The sequence below is a fragment of the Ostrinia nubilalis genome, chromosome 18 (assembly GCF_963855985.1).
Source record: "Ostrinia nubilalis chromosome 18, ilOstNubi1.1, whole genome shotgun sequence".
Classification (NCBI taxonomy): domain Eukaryota; kingdom Metazoa; phylum Arthropoda; class Insecta; order Lepidoptera; family Crambidae; genus Ostrinia; species Ostrinia nubilalis.
In genome coordinates, this window is record NC_087105.1 from 14,204,214 (window position 1) to 14,222,095 (window position 17,882).

General features: G+C 39.8%; 1 protein-coding gene across 1 annotated transcript in view; it reads left to right on the top strand.

The window, feature by feature from the left end:
* Positions 1-16,802, top strand: part of LOC135080818 (hemicentin-1) — a 102,244-nt gene extending 85,442 nt beyond the window's left edge. The window contains exons 10-17 of the mRNA XM_063975540.1: positions 6,035-6,191; positions 6,641-6,780; positions 7,252-7,388; positions 8,151-8,316; positions 13,362-13,515; positions 14,765-14,949; positions 15,606-15,760; positions 16,524-16,802. Coding sequence (XP_063831610.1) covers positions 6,035-6,191; positions 6,641-6,780; positions 7,252-7,388; positions 8,151-8,316; positions 13,362-13,515; positions 14,765-14,949; positions 15,606-15,760; positions 16,524-16,670 — 1,241 coding nt within the window. The 3' untranslated portion in view covers positions 16,671-16,802. The remainder of the gene's footprint in view (positions 1-6,034; positions 6,192-6,640; positions 6,781-7,251; positions 7,389-8,150; positions 8,317-13,361; positions 13,516-14,764; positions 14,950-15,605; positions 15,761-16,523) is intronic.
* Positions 16,803-17,882: the final 1,080 nt, after the last annotated feature.

Consider the following 17,882-nt stretch of genomic DNA (forward strand, 5'->3'; position numbering starts at 1 on the left):
AAGTTATTACGTTTTCTTTACAATAAGTAATTGGAAGAAAAAAAAATAAAAAAAAAATAAAAAAAAATCTCAAAAATTTTTTGTCGATAAAAATAGGTCTAGTTTCATCTATTTTCATATGTACACTTTAACGTGACTCACACTGTATACGGGAAAAAGTCTGGTCATAGTGGACTTAAATTGTAATGAAATCTCTGTAGTGTTAGGTACTGGCTGGTTTAGTTAGTAAAAAATGAATTAAAAAAAACAATTGTTTCCGACTTTCAATTGTTTTACTTTTACAAGATGAGTCCCTATTATCATACAACGTTAGACAACGTTCAATAATGTCTTTAATTTTTAATGAAACGAAATTTTATTTATGTTGTCGGAATTATCTCTCAAATCAAGCAATGTGCCAATTTCGCTGTACGATTCCTAAAAACCTTTTCATTTCTCTGGGGGCCAATTTTACATTCTCAGAATTTTGTCTGTAGAAGATATTTGGTTAAGGTAATCACAATTTTTGAATAGAAATTACGTATACGTATAACTTATTTCTTTGGAAAAAATGAATAGGTAGGTAATTATGGAACTTCAATAGATGGAAAAATATGTACCTTCTACAGAATTCAGAATGTAAAGTCGATAGCACATCATAATACACATTTTCGAACCAAATAGTACTAATTACAACTGCTTAAGATGCCAAATTGTTCAATTTTATGCTCTTCCATTTCAAGTAAATAAATGATTCCACTGAAATGCGCCTTTAAATGCACGTCACATTTCAATATACAGGGTGTCATGAAAGTAGAAAAGAATAAAAGAACAACGCACTGCCGACGAGCACCGGATCTCCGGACACCCTTACAGTAGAAACGGATATCTAAATTGTCAACGCATTGACACGGACTGTCAAATGTATTGTATTGCTGACAATGTTTTGATGTGTTATTTTTTTACACATTAGAGATTGTTTAATCACTTCTCTGTTGATTTTTTTTTGTGTCAGAGAGGTTGTTCAATTACTTCCAGATTAATTAGAACCAACTTAACTATTTATCAAGAAATGGAGATATTGTATCATTTATTATTAACTAGCTTTCCGCCCGCGGCTTCGCCCGCGTGGAATTTTGTCTGTCACAGAAAAACTATATCGCGCGCGTCCCTGTTTCAAAAACAACTATCCTATGTCCTTTCCCGGGACGAGGCGTGAAAGCAAGACAGACAGACAGACAGAGTTAATTTCGCATTTATAATATTAGTATAGATTTCATAATTATAACTCTCAAACGTTCAATACATCACATACAATAGGCTTTACTAAAATATTTACATAAGATTCTACATTAAGTGTATTCTCCTTAAAGCTGCACACTGTAAGAAGCCACGATACCGACCTACTTGAGTATCCGTTAGCAACCCTCAGTGCCCCAAGGGATATTAATTTCCTCATTAAAACGTCCCCATAGTAATTATCTTCGGGCAACTCCAGCTTTAGGTTTCACAAAGTTAAGGATATCAATCTGCGTTAAGTTTGATAGTTTCTTCTGTTATTTCAGCAAGACCCGTTATAACTACGAGTTACGCCCCGCTGCAGTTTTGTAAAAGTTTGCCTCTCGTTCCTTCGTTATCGGATGGTGTTATTGACGTTGTGAAATCTGTTTGAGTTTGATTGGGCCATTCGTAGTTACGAATTCGATTGTTAGCGGAACTTGGAAAAATGATGAGAGGGATCTATTGTTACTTGGAATACTTGGGATCTGCTGAAGTGAAAGTGGGTCATTCGATTGAATTATACAAGAAACTACTTAGTCAGCAAAAACTTAGACTTCTCTTGATGTGTTATTTTTATTATCTATAATTAGCGTTTTAGACAGCTATTATTTTAAAAAAAACTAACTTCCAACAATCAAAAATGTTTAATTTACAACAAAGGAAAAATAACTTAAAAGAATAATTAATAAATCGACACAATTAAATAGCAAGGGTGTGAACGTCCGTCCGATCCGAGAGCAGCAGCAAAAGTGAGCTCCGCCAGCCCGTTCGCTCCCAGCGGCGTGCGCGCCCCTCCGAACAGGCCATGATCACGCCATGTGATGTCACAGCCAAACCCCGCCTCCTCAGACGCATTCCTCAGCTAACACGGCCGTTCCTGACAGCGGGTCGTCCTCGACCGCAGCATCATCAGGGTCTGGTGGCGTTGGCTGGGTGGACGTGCGGCGTGATCTTGGTGGCTGAGCATGGACCTCCGCTTCGACTTCTTGGAGACCTCCCGTTGTCCCGCCTTCGGTGTCAGAGGCACTGTCATGTGCCTCCTCATCGTTACCTATGAACGATATTGTTTGCATTAGAGTACATTCAACACTATAAAACAACATTCAATTATAAGACATCACGTCTTATAAAACAACAAATTGTGTTTATTTTTATGTAAGACATTGCCCGGGATGCCAAACACAAAAATATCCACCTAACTAGCAGAGCCCTCAGGATACTAGTCACCGTACAGAGCCCTCAGGGTGTACGAACGGCAGAGCCCTCAGGTTACCGCAACAACACAATATACAGAGCCCTCAGGATGTATACAATTGGCAGAGCCCTCAGGGTGCCACAACAGTCAACAACACACGTACAGAGCCCTCAGGATGTACCATAGGCAGAGCCCTCAGGATGCCCAATGCATGGGTGTACCAGACAACAGTGGAATAACAGAGCCCTCAGGTTATTACTCAACACTCGCACAGAGCCCTCAGGATGCGCGCCATGCACTTCTCAACCACAGTCTCACAGTCACAGTCAGTCAGTCAATACTCACAGTCGAAGAATGCCATACACAAGTCGGGGGTCCATTCTTCTCACCACAAAACCATGCGGCCACGGCTTGTGTAGTCTTACCATGCGACCCAGTGACCAATCGGAGCCTAACTTGCCCCGTGGACTGGCTTGTCTTGCGCACGACAACCAAGTCGTTGAGTTGAAACGACCGGGGTGCTCGGCGACGCTCATTCACACGAGCATCCTGGCGCACTCGGTTCTCGTCCAACAGCTCACTAGCGCGCTGTCGCGCCAGCTCACGCAAGGACTCTCGGTTGGGGCTGGCTGCTTCCATCGCGATGTCGCGAACCACGGATCGTATGACAGGCGTCACACCATTGCTGCCAATTAACAAATTCAAAGGTTAACATTGAGTAGGTCTTTGCACTGTGATGTTCAGGTTGAGCTGCAGTTTCCAAATAATTTTAGACCAACTTTCATGGCAGATGTTTGTTGACAATACCGCTCAACCTGACCATTACTTTGGTGCATTTCTGCAGTAATAAAGTGAACTTCACAACCCAAGTCCTTAATCCAATTTGTAAACAAAGAGCTCTCATACATTCGTCCTCGATCAGCTACAATTAAGCGAGGCGTACCAAATAGCAAAATAGCGTACCAAATAGCGAAATAGCGTTCTCAAAAATGCGTTTTTAACTCAATAGTGTCTTGTCTAAAAATCGGAGCTAGCAAACAATATTTAGTAAAAGCGTTTACAATTAAAAACAATATTACTAGCGTAACAACATAACAGTAAAAGCGTTTACAATAAAACTACTTAAAACCGTTCGACCAATAATTCTATTTTGTGTTTGCTCGGCTTTACCTGACCGTGACTGATCATTCGTCCTAAGCATTCTACTCCTAGTGCCAGAAATGTACATTTCATAAGTGAATAGAAAAACAGCAGTGTTCAGAGTCCATCGTAGCACCTCTATTGAGTACCTATATCTGTACCTAGTATGACGGGTGTATTTAAATATCGATCAGGGACTACATGAAAGTAGACTTCAAGGGAAATCTCGGGGAACTCAACGGGTGAAGTGGTAGAAAAGCTAGATTCGACTTATTGACTGCCTATGCCTCGTAACGTGCAAAGAAATGGCGTTTGGGTGCACTGAAAACGCTTTGCGACCGATTCAGCGATTAAAGAAATTTGCGAGCCACTATCTATTAAAATATCTACTGGTACCCCTTGAATAACCGCTGCGGCTATGTCATTCTGTCTATTAATTTTATTTTTCACGGCAAAAATTAACATTCGACTTCCCGCGTGACTCACTGCGCTGTTTTGCGAAGCAGTCCTCAATTCTATGCCCGGTTTTCTTACAAAAACTACATGGATCAGATTTATGCAGGGCGTTATTTGAAACAGGTGAGTTTGAAGTCGAGGCTACGTTATTGTCGTAAGAATCATTCGATTTTACGCGTTTGGGACAGTGATACTGTTTGTGGCCAAAACTATTACACCTAAAGCATGTGGGTTTCGTACCAAGGTATTCCCTCTTACTTAAATTATTATCGTAGAAGTCATTATTGGGAGCATCACGTGGCCGTGTACGAACTGGTGGAACATTGCGAGTGGGTTTGATATAAATCGATAAGAAACCAACTAAATCACCGGGTAGCAAATTGGCATTAGTCGCAGCCGCGCGAATCTGCGGGTCAGTTATTCCCCGAATAATAATTGCAGTTATTAATTCTTCACTCAACCCACTAACAATGCGCAACCGCAACAACGAACGCCTAGCGTATTCTGCGTATGTAGTATAGCGATCTGAGCTAGTTTGCATCACATCAAATAAAATATTTGCGACATCTACCCTACGTGGGCATAAAGCCTGAAAATCACGCTTAAAATTGGACCAAGAACGATCTTTCGTTGTTCACTCATTGAGCCACACGCGGGCATCGCCTCTCAAACAATTACCTATTCGTGCTAAACATTCGCGGTCGTCCCATCCGTGAATATTACGTAAATGGTCAACTTCATCACACCACACAATAAAATCATTTAACGACGGGTCGAAATACGAAATATAAATATTATGGTTGGATCTTACCGGGTTTATGGCATTGATGGCGGTGACAAGCTTGTCTGCTACCTCACTCATGATGGTTTCAGCGCTCGAAGCCGGAGCACTCGACGGCAGCGATGCAGCTACGCTCGTCATCCCCGAAGCCACGCTGGGCACCGGCACGCCCGCACACGTCCCGACACGTTCCTCGCCACGCGCATCACCGCGAGCGGCCACCAAAGTCGTCGACTCACTCGATAAATCGAGCAGGGGCGGTGGCGGTGGTGGCGCAGGTGAACCAACGCACGCGTTGGCCTCACTCAAGGGCCTCCTGGAAGTATCTTCCAAAGCGGTCAAACGAGAAATAATCGTTTGAAGCTGCTCGTCGATATTTGGAGCGGAAGAACGTCCACGTTTCCGAGATTTACTACCCTCTTTAGACATCGCGCACCGTGGTCATTTAAAAATGTGATTAATATGAAAAATACCGTTAAACTGCACTACTAACAGTCTAGAAAACCAACACAGACGTGGTTACTATCCCACTTCTGAAATTAGCGTTTTAGACAGCTATTATTTAAAAAAAAACTAACTTCCAACAATCAAAAATGTTTAATTTACAACAAAGGAAAAATAACTTAAAAGAATAATTAATAAATCGACACAATTAAATAGCAAGGGTGTGAACGTCCGTCCGATCCGAGAGCAGCAGCAAAAGTGAGCTCCGCCAGCCCGTTCGCTCCCAGCGGCGTGCGCGCCCCTCCGAACAGGCCATGATCACGCCATGTGATGTCACAGCCAAACCCCGCCTCCTCAGACGCATTCCTCAGCTAACACTATACTAATATCTATACTTCTATACTAATATTATAAATGCGAAAGTAACTCTGTCTGTCTGTCACGCTTTGACGCCTAAACCACTGAAGCGATTTTGATGAAATTTGGCATGGAGATAGTTTGAGTCCCGGGAAAAGACATAGGATAGTTTTTATCCCAGATTTTGAAACAGGGATGCGCACGATAAGGTTTTTCTGTGTCAGTCAAAATTCCACCCGGGCGAAGCCGCGGGCGGAAAGCTAGTAAGATATAAATAAAAAATCGCTCTCAGGTCATCAGCCTATCAAGAGACAGAATCTTTTCAAGAAAATCTTGCTTAGAATGACCTGACGGTCACACCAATGAAAAGAGAAAAATAAAAGCATTATTTTCATTCACAGATGCACCAGTATGCGCAGAGAAGAGAGATGGAGAACTATTTGGAGCACTCAAGCATGAAACCGTCTCGCTTCACTGTTCCGTCGATGCCAACCCTGCGCTCGTCTCTTTCCATTGGACCTTCAACAATTCAGGAGAACAGACTGAAATACCACCACGGTAAGTAACCCACTTAAACTCAATCTTAAAGACGAAGCTGCAGAACTTCGCAACCCTCCCTTGGAATCAAATTACCTATCCACTAGAGAAGATAATCATTGATGGAGGGTTCCAAAACGCTACCTCAGTTACTCCTTTTATTAGTCTTTCATGCAAAGCAATATCAGTATCCACTATTGACTAAGGCTAAGTTGCACCATTACTTTAACTTTGACAAACGTCAAAAATCTGTCTAACTCCATACAAAAAACACCAGTTATAGTTACGGTTAAAGTTAGGTGATGCAACTCAGCCTAAGATTCAATAAACCAAATGTTTATTGTCTTAGATGTGCTGTGATAATACCCCTTACAATATGGTTATATTAATGGTTCTCCCTTTTTTTCTCATTCTACCAAAGATCTTTCTTCCATCAGTATCTAGAATACTGAATTCTACTTTTGGTGCAGGTTATACAGCAGCCACGGGCACACGTCCACCCTAAACTACACGCCGACCACCGATATGGAGTACGGAACCCTGGCCTGTTATGGTGCGAACACCGTCGGCAAGCAGAAGGTTCCGTGCCTCTTCCAGTTGGTTGCAGCTGGTAAGAAATGTTATAATACTTTTCTAGAAATATTCTTTGATATACAGTGCACTCTTTGATACAGATGTTTGTGATCTACTTAACTAGTTTTTTAAGTGCCTATACGAGTGTGTTGTAAAAGTCTCGGTGGTAATACCTTGAGCTAAGCTAAATAAATGGATGTGTTACGAGTGGGTTAACCACAAAATTAAATAGTAATAGTGACTGAGTTTCTTGCGCTGCTTATTCTCAGCACTGGCCCATTTATTGTCTGGGAGCAGTGGTAGGGTTAATACTAGAACGTGTAAAAGTGCTTATTTAAAGCCTATTTGCAAAAAAAATAGTTTTATGAGTTTTAGTACATAAGCGATGCGGTTAGAACTCCTCGGTGAGTCAGAAATCAGCAGTCTGACGCCAACACCATTGGGCTATTGTCATCTCATTTTTTTAGGCATTCTATTGATAACCAGGTTATTTGTAATTTCCCCCAAGGTCGGCCGTTCCACCTCCAGAACTGCTCAGTGGCGAATCAAAGTATCGATTCGCTGTACGTGGAATGCGTGGAGAATTTCGACGGCGGCCTGCCGCAGACCTTCCTCATGGAGCTGTTGGAGCTACCGTCACTAATCGTGAGTATATTTTTTATAAAATATGTCACAATTTAGCAATTGTGACAGGTGAATAGTGGGCAGGCCTCCTACTAGGTGGACCGACGATCTGGTAAAGGTCGCGGGAAGAGCCTGGATGCGGGCAGCGCAGGACCGTTCATTGTGGAAAACCTTGGGGGAGGCCTTTGTCCAGCAGTGGACGTCATTTGGCTGAAAAGAAGAAGAAGAAGAAGATGTCACAATTTCCTTATGATTTATGTATTTAGATGTTTTTTCTTATTTATAGGTCGAAAACTCTAGTAATGAACTTTCTCCATCTTGTCGCCGAGTAAAACAAAGTCTTAATTCCTTTGCGAACTGGCAACGACTTTTTTCATTACTTCAGGACTTTTTTTTGTAAATTCAAACTCGTCTCTTTCTACTTTTTTCATGTCGAGATTGAAATGAAGTCATTTTTGCGTATTCATGAGAACATGGAATTTGTTTTAGGCCAAATAAATATTTTTAGCAAACAAGGCTTCTATTTCAAGAAGATAGCTTAAAGTGACTGGATGATAAAAGTAGATCGCTCCTTTACCAAGGCTTACGTCCAACAGTGGCATACCATAGACTGTTAGTGTAGGCGCACACTGGGCGACACGCGACAGCGACAGATCGGGGACTTGTAGCATATTCTAGTTAATTTCATATTCGCTTGTCATCGAGACTCCGCGACTCTGACGCCAAGACTGTCGATTAATAAGCACCTAAACTTATGATGACGATGATGTCTATCTCACGCAGGTCCGCTATAACGTGTCCACAAACCGAACTCCCCCGTACTTCGAGATCAAAGGGCTGCCACCAGGCGTCAGCTACAGAATTGACCTCTACGCCGTCAACGCCAAAGGAAGAAGTGACGTGTCCACCATAGAGACCGTCACTCTGAAGGGCCAGGCCAAGTTTACTGGTAAGTGTATCTCATGTCTGGCATGTAGTTTTATTAGTGGCTATTTTGCAATAAGATTTTTCTGTTCGGTTTTGTTGGTGGTACAGCTTATTCTAAGTCCGCCTGGCTAGCTACCACCACCATCTTACCTAAGTCTGTCGCCATAACAGTGATGTTAACAGCATTGTTGTGTTTCGGCAGTAAGAGGTAAGATAGCCAGTTCCTCCGTGGTTTGAGGATTCCGGGTGAAACTCGCTTCCAACTTCGGCCTAATCGTCACTTACCATCAGGTGAGATACAGGTCAAGAGCTTCCTCATTGTGGATTAAAAAAATGTAAGAACAGTGTGTTATTTTGTGTTGTCGACTGTGCAGTAGATCAACCACAATTCTTATAATTACTATTAAGTAACACGAGTTAAACTAACGATATAAAGTTAAAATCTATTATCTTATAGAAGATTAATCCTGGAGTTATTATAATTATTCAAGAGCATAACATGCGTACTTAGTAATGTCTATTCATGCGTTTTAATCTGAGGCTTAGTTATTCATCTGATGGAAACAAAAGCTTAATATTCTAGATTGTGGTAAATATAATAAGCTGCCATAATAAAACAATTTGGAATCTATACTGAATTAGATGTTATTTTGTATTAAGTACTTGTGTACTCTAGAACTATCTTGGGAGAAAACTGTGGGAATTTAATTTGAAGTCAAAATTGTTTAATCATGTACCTATTATTTGCTATTTTTACAAGCAAAGTCTCTTTAATAATTATAGATGACCAAATAGTAAAACTTTGACATAAATCCTCTCCCTGTTCATTATTTCGGTTTAACTCGGTAATTATTTTATTCTAAACAAAGGCAAAACTCACACCACAGTTCGTATTATTATGATTACATACATCACTGTTTATTTCGATCACTTTACTAAAGGAGTGACTCGATGTGTCGAAGGCAACGTAATTGTAGGTAATTTGGATGGAGTTATTTTTAAGTCAGGATTCCGTGTTGTTGTATAGATTACTAAAATAAACTGAATTATGTATCGATTAAGTAGGTAGTTGATGGCCCAAATCATCCACGAGACATCTGTGGTTGTGTCTCGCGTGATAAAATAAAAATGACCCACAAATTTTTCACTGCATGCATAATATTGCATAAAAGCATCAGTTATAAAGCAGTGTTTAGTTTTATAAAATGCCTGTCTAAAAATAGTTTTTCCTGCCCACAAAAGCTTCGGCACTTTATTAATTTGTGTCGTATAATAAAATTCGTGTCGTTTATGTCCAAAAGTCGTATTTAGCTAACTGTTATTTGGCGTTTCTTATCACTGTTCTACTGCTGATCGTAAAAAAATGCATTACGCTAATAATACTATTTCTACAGCTATTATTCGCACCATGATGCATTTAAATACACGTAAGTCATAATCCAAAATTGGTAATTTTTGCTACTAAAGCGGAAAATGCGCAGAAGGTGAAGAATGAAAACTATATTGGCCATAAAAATGAGTATTTTAATACACAAACCTACTCGAATTTGCCTTTATTCACTGGGTCATTATGCCCAATTTCGCATAAGCCCGTGATCCGTCATTACATGGCACTAATAGCGCCCTAGTCACGGCAGGGAAACGACTTCATCCGAGGTGCCATGGAGGTAATGGCCGCCTTGCATTATTATTGCGAGTTTGTTTCCGAATAACATGCGCCTTGATTGGGTCCTGAGTATAAAAACTATTATTTTCTTTGATATAACACCTTTGTGTATAGGCAATGCATAATTTTTCTCTATTTTTTTGACATAATTCAAGTCTCAATTTTAATTGTAATTATTATTGTAACCATAAGTATCAATGTAGAACTGCAACAGCATCAACACAAACCTTAGTGGTTTCCTGAATGCTGTCAAAACAAATTTTGTCTGTAATTCTTTTTATTTGGTAAATAAATGAAAAAAAAAAAACGACTCATAATTCTGGATATAAGGCAGAGTAGCCAACGCCAACCCATGCAATTACATTTTATAACGTCGCGATAAAAAATAAGGAATGATGAGAATGAGCACGAGGTCTACGAAGGATGCTAGTACTTATACACTGACACATATAACTGGCTATTCTAATTTGGAGCCAAATTTGGATCTAATTCAAATCAACTCCAATTCAATTTTGATTCAAACACCGGCAAATGATGAACATTCAACACACAATGTACCTACATAACACGCATTCTTTATCGCTGTATAACATTCAAATTGGAATGAAACTTAAACAAACAGTACGTGTGAACCCGCGAGACTAACATAATCCAGATCAAACAGAAAACAATCGCTGCAATCCCAGCGCTGCTCGTAAACAAGACACCGCGGTATAAACATTGTGTAGGTCAATAATTAATAAATTCCGTTTACAATATTATTATTAGGTTCACATAATTTTTGAATGAAGTTGAACAGTAAGGCCCAGAACAGACGGTGAAACGCAGCTGCAACGAAACTGCAACGTTCTGATGATTCTGATGAATGAAACTGAAACTGAAAGTTTCAAACTGGTCGCGTCATATGCGGTCTCTCAACGGAGGCTATGGCAGAAACTTAGATGCAACTCAAAAGTAATTAGCAGTTGCACCGTCTGGTCTGGGCCTAATTCAAACAGATTGAGTTCTACCAGTTCAACATAGGGCAGTTAAAATATCCCATGGATATCTTTATTAAACATAGAATACCTAAAACAAAGTCGCTCCCACTGTCTATCCGCTTAGATCTCTTGAACTACGCAACTGATTTTAATGCGATTTTCAGCAATAGGTAAGTCGATAAAATTATTTAAGGGAAAGGTTTTACGTACGAACGTACGTATACAATACAATGCACTGGTGAGAACTATTAGAGTTAAATTTTCCAATTTAATAAAAAAATAAAACCATCAACAAAATCTATATAAATAAAAATGAATTGATGTTCGTTAGTCTGATTAAAACTCGAGAACGGCTGGGCCGATTGAGCTGATTTTGGTTTTAAAATGTTTGTCGTAGTCCAGGGTAGGTCTAAACGGTGAGCAAATACGAGCGCGAGCGCGATATTATTTTTCTGTGACAGACAAAATTCCACGCGGGCGAAGCAGCGGGCGGAAAGCTAGTCTTGAATAAATGGTTTTAATAATCCTTTTATTATTTTAAAATAATCTCACTAAATGTAATGTAAATCTGTAACATCTTTATATACCTACCATGTTTTAACGCAAATAAATATTCTGAGTCTAAAGACTAGATCAAATGTTTTGGGGTTTGATGTACCAGCTCCATGTTTCCCGTTTGAACTATGCCCGAAGTGTGTATAGCAGCACTGGGAGCGTTCCCACTCAGCGTCATAACTTCACGCTCGATTCCCCTTGTAAATTCAAATTTGCAGGAAAAGTTGCATCCGTCTCCCCGTAGACCTGCTGATTTAACCTTTTGACGTCGGGAACGGGTCGGAGTTCAGGGATGAAGCGTAACAATACCTGAATTGTAACGTGTTTGTCGTTTGGTTTGTGGAAGGGTTAAGCGTAATCAGAACGTTTTGGTGTGCTTAGAGATTTTTAATAAATAAGTTACATTGTGGTTTAATGTATCAAATATTGTCATGAAAGTGTAAAATCGAGATTTCATGTGATATGGTTGCTTTTAATTTATTTTAATTTTGTAGAGACGCAAGTTCTTGACATAAACGTATTTTTATTTATGTGAAAGTTCATTATTTACGAATGGTTTGAAAGGTTTTTAACCCATAATTTATTCGACGAAAGAATTTGCTCTTTCCAACTCAATCAATTTTTTAACTAAAACAATAACAAAATGAGTAACAAAGCTTCTAATAGACCAACTACCAAAGTTGGAATAGGAAACGGAACTTCAAAGGAAATTTAAAACCGATGCAATACCTTAGAATACAATAAAAATACAAAAATAGAACAATATCCCGGTGTACCCGACGATCCAGACATGAATTACAACTTGTATCTACCGGAGGTTTAATCGCGTGATATAATTTACAATTTCGTTCTGAACACGAACGTTCCCGGTTATATGAGTGTTTGTATCCAAGAATTAACTGTGTTTATGTAACTTTGTAATCAGGGCAACATTGCCGTGGCTCTGGCAAATTATAGCAGAGCTAAGTTGGTTTGGTAAAATGCACACTTTGCATTGAGAGCTTGTTAGTAGCTCGGTATTTGTCGTGGGATTGAGTAATAGTTACCTACAGTTTTTCAAATGGTGGTTGATGGAATAATAATTAATGAGCTGTATGGGCTCATCTTTCTTTAGTTTTCTCTCAAGAAGAGAAGAAAGACACGTGCTTAAAGGAAGTTTAAGACTGGTTTGCGCCATTTTACATTGACCGTAACTATAACAATAACCGGTGTTTTTTTAACTATAAGACACGGGTCTTAACGCGACGTTTATTAATGAGTTACATTATGTACTCAAAGCTTGACGTTTCGGCTGCGATGTTTTTTGTTTAGAGTTTGACAGATTTTTGACGTTTGTTAAAGTTAAAGTAGGATTGTGCAACTCAGCCTAAATATTACTTAAATAACAAACGAATTAATACTATGGAAAAGTGGTAAAAGTTATTTGTTCATACCTAGAAAATACAATTAAATAGTAGAGTTATTTCATAACAACACTTGCAAACTTGTTTGTTATTATTCCCAGTTCGCAAGTCACTTTCTAAAACTTCTGTACCATTAACAAAAAGTTGAGATGATAAGCGATAAATATTTCAGTTGAGTATGAAAATGTAACTTCTAAAATCTACCAATAGCTACAACAATTATGAATCCAATTTATATTGCCAGAGCTCATTAGATATACCTTTATCTTTAAAACATCAATCGGTCATGGTCATTGGTCATGGTATTTTATTAAAAAGAGAATCTTTGTGAGTTTGTTTATAGAAATATTTGGAAATTACTATTTCTAATAATTATTCTACTATCAAAAGACTGTGAAAGATATTATCCTAGAACTGGATGAAAAAAAAAAACAATGTTTACTATGACTCTCATTTGGTCCAGGAGAAAGCAACGCGCTCGGCGTTTCACCAGTGCTGGCATCTATAGCAGCCATGTCGGCGCTGCTGGCTACAGCAGTGTGCGGGGTCCTAGCCGTGCTGTATAGAAGGCACGCTGCGAGGCACAGACATTTGCCTGCTAAGCATGCCCCTCTGAGGTAAGTGATAGATAACCCTCAAAATTTTGAAGTTCAAAATATGCCTTATAGTTTTTAAGGTCATAGCAGACTTATCAACTCGTAAAGGGATCAACACCGTATCGCCCTTCGAGAGCTGTCGTCGCCTTTCGTGCGTTGTCAACAGCAAGGCGAGGCGTTTACGTTACGCTGCGGATAAGCGTGCATTGCAGTATGGAGTTTCACACGAATAATACTGACCGCCTCGAGTTGGTACGGTTACGATCCCTTTCCGGGTTGATAAGTGTGCTACGTCCTTTATTCGTAAATGTAACCCACGTAAGTGCGAAACACTTATGCCATTAGTCATTTTTGTCGATCATAATAATATATTCTAGAATGTATTCCACTGCGATGCAAGTTAGTGCGAAGGACGCCATCGTTCACATCCTCGAATTAGTGGAAATTTTATACTAATTACCATTTTGCGACTAAAAAAGTGCGTCTATATCTCATCATATTTCCTTAATATTTACACAATTAAATGGCTTCAATTCCTTTTGATCATTATCAATCAACAAATAATTTACTCGATACTAAATGCCAAAAATAAATCATCTCGTATAATTTAATTTGTTAACTGAATATTCAAAGCCAATAAACAAAGTGGGAGCGGTGTAAATAGGGGAACTTTCCCGGCGAAGTCCAAGTTCGCATTTTAATTTAAGTCCTTATAAGTTCTGATAGAGCAGACGATTTTGCGAAGTCTTCGGAGCGCCGGCTAACAAGAATATCTTGGAAGAATTTATGAGAGTAACGTGTTTTAACGTTTTCAAACTAATTTAAGCCAATAATGTTTGGCTTTGGCTCTTGATAGCGATTTGTGAATGGAAATCGCCCGTTTTTCAGCAGTGGCACGTGTAAACTACACAGAGGGAAGGAGAATAAAGAAAGTTTTGCTTTACTCCGAAATTTGCCTCTTTATATGTAGGTCATACCAAGTAGGAATAAACTTCGCAACGATCACTCGTGGTGACTATAGATCGTTTCATCCACGAAGACGCGCCCCACCATTCTTTCGCTAATGTTTGAGTTTTATCGGCACACGCTAAATCATTCATGAGTGCACACTGCACACGCACACTACAACAATGACGGTCGGATTGCTCGAATAAAACTCCCCGCACCCCACGCTACCCTTGACCAAAATTGGTGGGGCGCGTCTTCGTAGATGAAGCGATCTATACCTTATGATTCATTAGACCATGCTTGTAATACCATTTCTCCTTAGCAGTGAAGCAATGTACGTGGAGCGGGCTGGCCACTGCCCCACGCCGGTGAAGCACGAAGTGGAATCCCGGGCCAGCAGCACGGAGCCCCGGGGAGACGGCTTCGGTGCGCGCGGGGCGCTTCTACACGCTGCCGACCCCCGGGACAATGATGACGCTGACCCGGATATCATACCTTGTTTATACGGTAAGTTGAAGGTAGATAGATAAGTTCTATGCCATAGCACGAGTCGGAGTCCCGGGCTTGTAGCAAGGAGCCCGGGGGATACAGCTTCAGAGCACGAGTGGTACTTTTGCATGCCACCTACCTCTGGGACAAAGAAGATGCTGATCTATCAGGTTCAGCGTATTGTATCCACCATACCTTGTTTATACGGTGAATTGGAGGTAGACAGAACTGACAATCATCATTCCGATGGAGCCATACCAGGAAAAATGTAAGCTCCGACTAGAAAATTCTTAGAACAGGCCTTTGTACAGCAGTAGCAATGGACGTGTTTTTGTTGAAAAGAAGAAGAATGTGTTACACATTAGTTTTATAATTAAGGGGAGTCTTCATCATTATTTCAGCCACAGAACGATCACTGCTGAACATAGATCCCCTCAATATTTTCTGATTGGCCGGTTGGTAGTAGCCTGTATCTGTATTGCTTATCGGTCAGGTCAATCCCTGACTTCACAAACAAGGCTGTAATACGGAAGTAAAGGCGACGAATTGTACACCTTGCCACCAAGGTGTAATGACTACGACAACTCTGTCTAGAGTGGAGTGATGAAAGATGGATTAATTGGTTCAGATCTAGAAAGATTGCCAATCATTAACCCGTTCAATCTCCCCACCAGAACGGCGGCCAGTCTCCAACGGCTACATGAGCCTGCAGCGACCGCCGTCGACCAGCAAGCTGCCCAAGCTGGGCGAGGACGTGCGCTTCGAGCCCGACGGCGGCGCCTACTTCACAGACTTCAGGAAGAAGGACTATAGGATACCTTTAACTAGTGTGAGTAGACTTATCTTTACTTAAGCTTAATCACAGGCCAATGACAGGTCGCGCGTCCCATGACAGTCCGCGCCTATCCGTGACTGTCATTGCTTCACGCCGGCGATGGCCATCTTCGCGCCTTGTTGTGGTTGAAGAATAGAAAGATACGAGTGTTCATCCACTAGCAGATTTCCTAAAAAGGGCGACTAGACAACAGCATTTAAAGCGTCTACTTCACTGGCTTATTATGGGTGTCGGACTTTATTAACTCTTAAGTACACAATTATCTCCTAATTGTCAAAAATATTTGAAAAATACTTTTTTAAACGAGAAGTAAGTATGATGGCAATTCAAGTAGCTCCGAGAAGGTATACGGATTTACCCTGTCTAAAGTGACAGTGAGATCAAACAAAAACTGGCGATGATAACAGAGTCCTTTCTTGTAGTAGTTTATCCTCCACTTTTTGTTTCTTCTTCTTCTTATTCGTTACGCTCTTGGCAGAGCGGTCGTGGTCACTTTGAGGCGTTGTTCACATCGGTTGTAGAGGCGGATACAACTCTCCGCACGATCTCCCTCCTAACTTTTTGTTTACACCAGCCGATATATTCTCCCAATTAGCTAGCAAGGTATATTTGGAATGCATTAATGCCTTGAAAAGCTGAAAGAGGCAATCGAAGAATTGGGATTTAGTAAATTATCGTACCAGTAATTATTAGCAATAATAATTTCATCTTTATCCTTTAGATACAACAAATAGTGACTTTACTATCCTTGTTTCAGTCATATCATAGCTTAGGGCGCGTGAACAAGGGAGTGAACGCGTGTAGTCCCAGTTCGGCGGGTGGAGTGACGTCATCGCTCACGGCCCACCGGCTGCGGCCCGAGGTCGTGACGACCTCGCATCGAGTCCAAGAGAGCTGTATATAAGATATCCCTCCGATGTATATAGTAAATTAAGCATTGGCGGTGCAGCGATTACTGATAGTGCAGGTTAGTAAATGGCTATGATTTGTGTAAGGCTAGAGAAATACATTGACAAAGCATTACAGAATTTTATGATCAAGCTGTATGCCTGATCTTAAGAAATGAAAACTATCTAATAGAATTCAGTTTTTCGTTTACTTTTTTTACAGAATGGTACCAGGTTGAATTTTCAACCTTTTAAAGAATTGAAAATCTTTTTAGAAATGGTAATAGGTTGAATTTTAAATATAAAAATAATGAAAAAAATAGTTGTCACTTTCAAACAGACGTTTATCTAATCATAGAATAATTTTAGTTTTTAGTTGTAAGCTTTTTTTAAACTTAGTTTTAATAAAAACTATAAGTAATCGCTGCACCAATCATTGACTGTGTTCCTTTGATAGTCTAACCTTTTGTAAATTACCATTTTACGAATTTGTGTGCGAATATGACTGTAAGTGAGTGAATGTGGAAATTGAAACGGCTTTGCGAAAAAACATGTCTTGTGTAAAAAAGACGCGTTTGTTTTACAACAGATTTCTTGGTTAGGTCTTTATTGGCAATAAAATTAAGACCTGAGCCTATTTTTAAAAAGACTACAAGTAATTTCTACTCCCAGTCAGAGCTTCCACCTTAAACATATCCTTTACATGTATGTAGGTAGTTGAAGATACATGTCGATACTAAACCTTCCATTATAGTCCCTCAATCAAAATCAATCAATAATATACCAACATTGGAGCAATAAAGAATTTGAACTTCCCCTAAACCTACAGGGGTGTTTTTTCAAATGTACACTGCTTAATTTGATCCTGTTAAACACTGTCATTCTGTTTAGTTTCAAAACATACAAAACAGTAAAATAGGTCAAACAAGTTCTATCGATAAATTCACATTCTACAGTCGGCGTCAAATAGTTCGTAACACCCAAAATGGCCAAAAAGTTGACAACACAAACCTATTCCAAATGTAACAAAGACGTGTTGCGAACTTTTTGGCTACTTTGGGTGTCACTATTTGATGCTGACTGAACCTATGAAAAAACTACATGAACGTTTTTCGCAAAGCCGTGATAAACTAATTAAGCCCTAACTTTTGTATTTTGATTGGATGATAAATTATACCTACCTCAAATTTTCTACGTCTTCTTATATCGAAACCTTATCTAAAACGCTG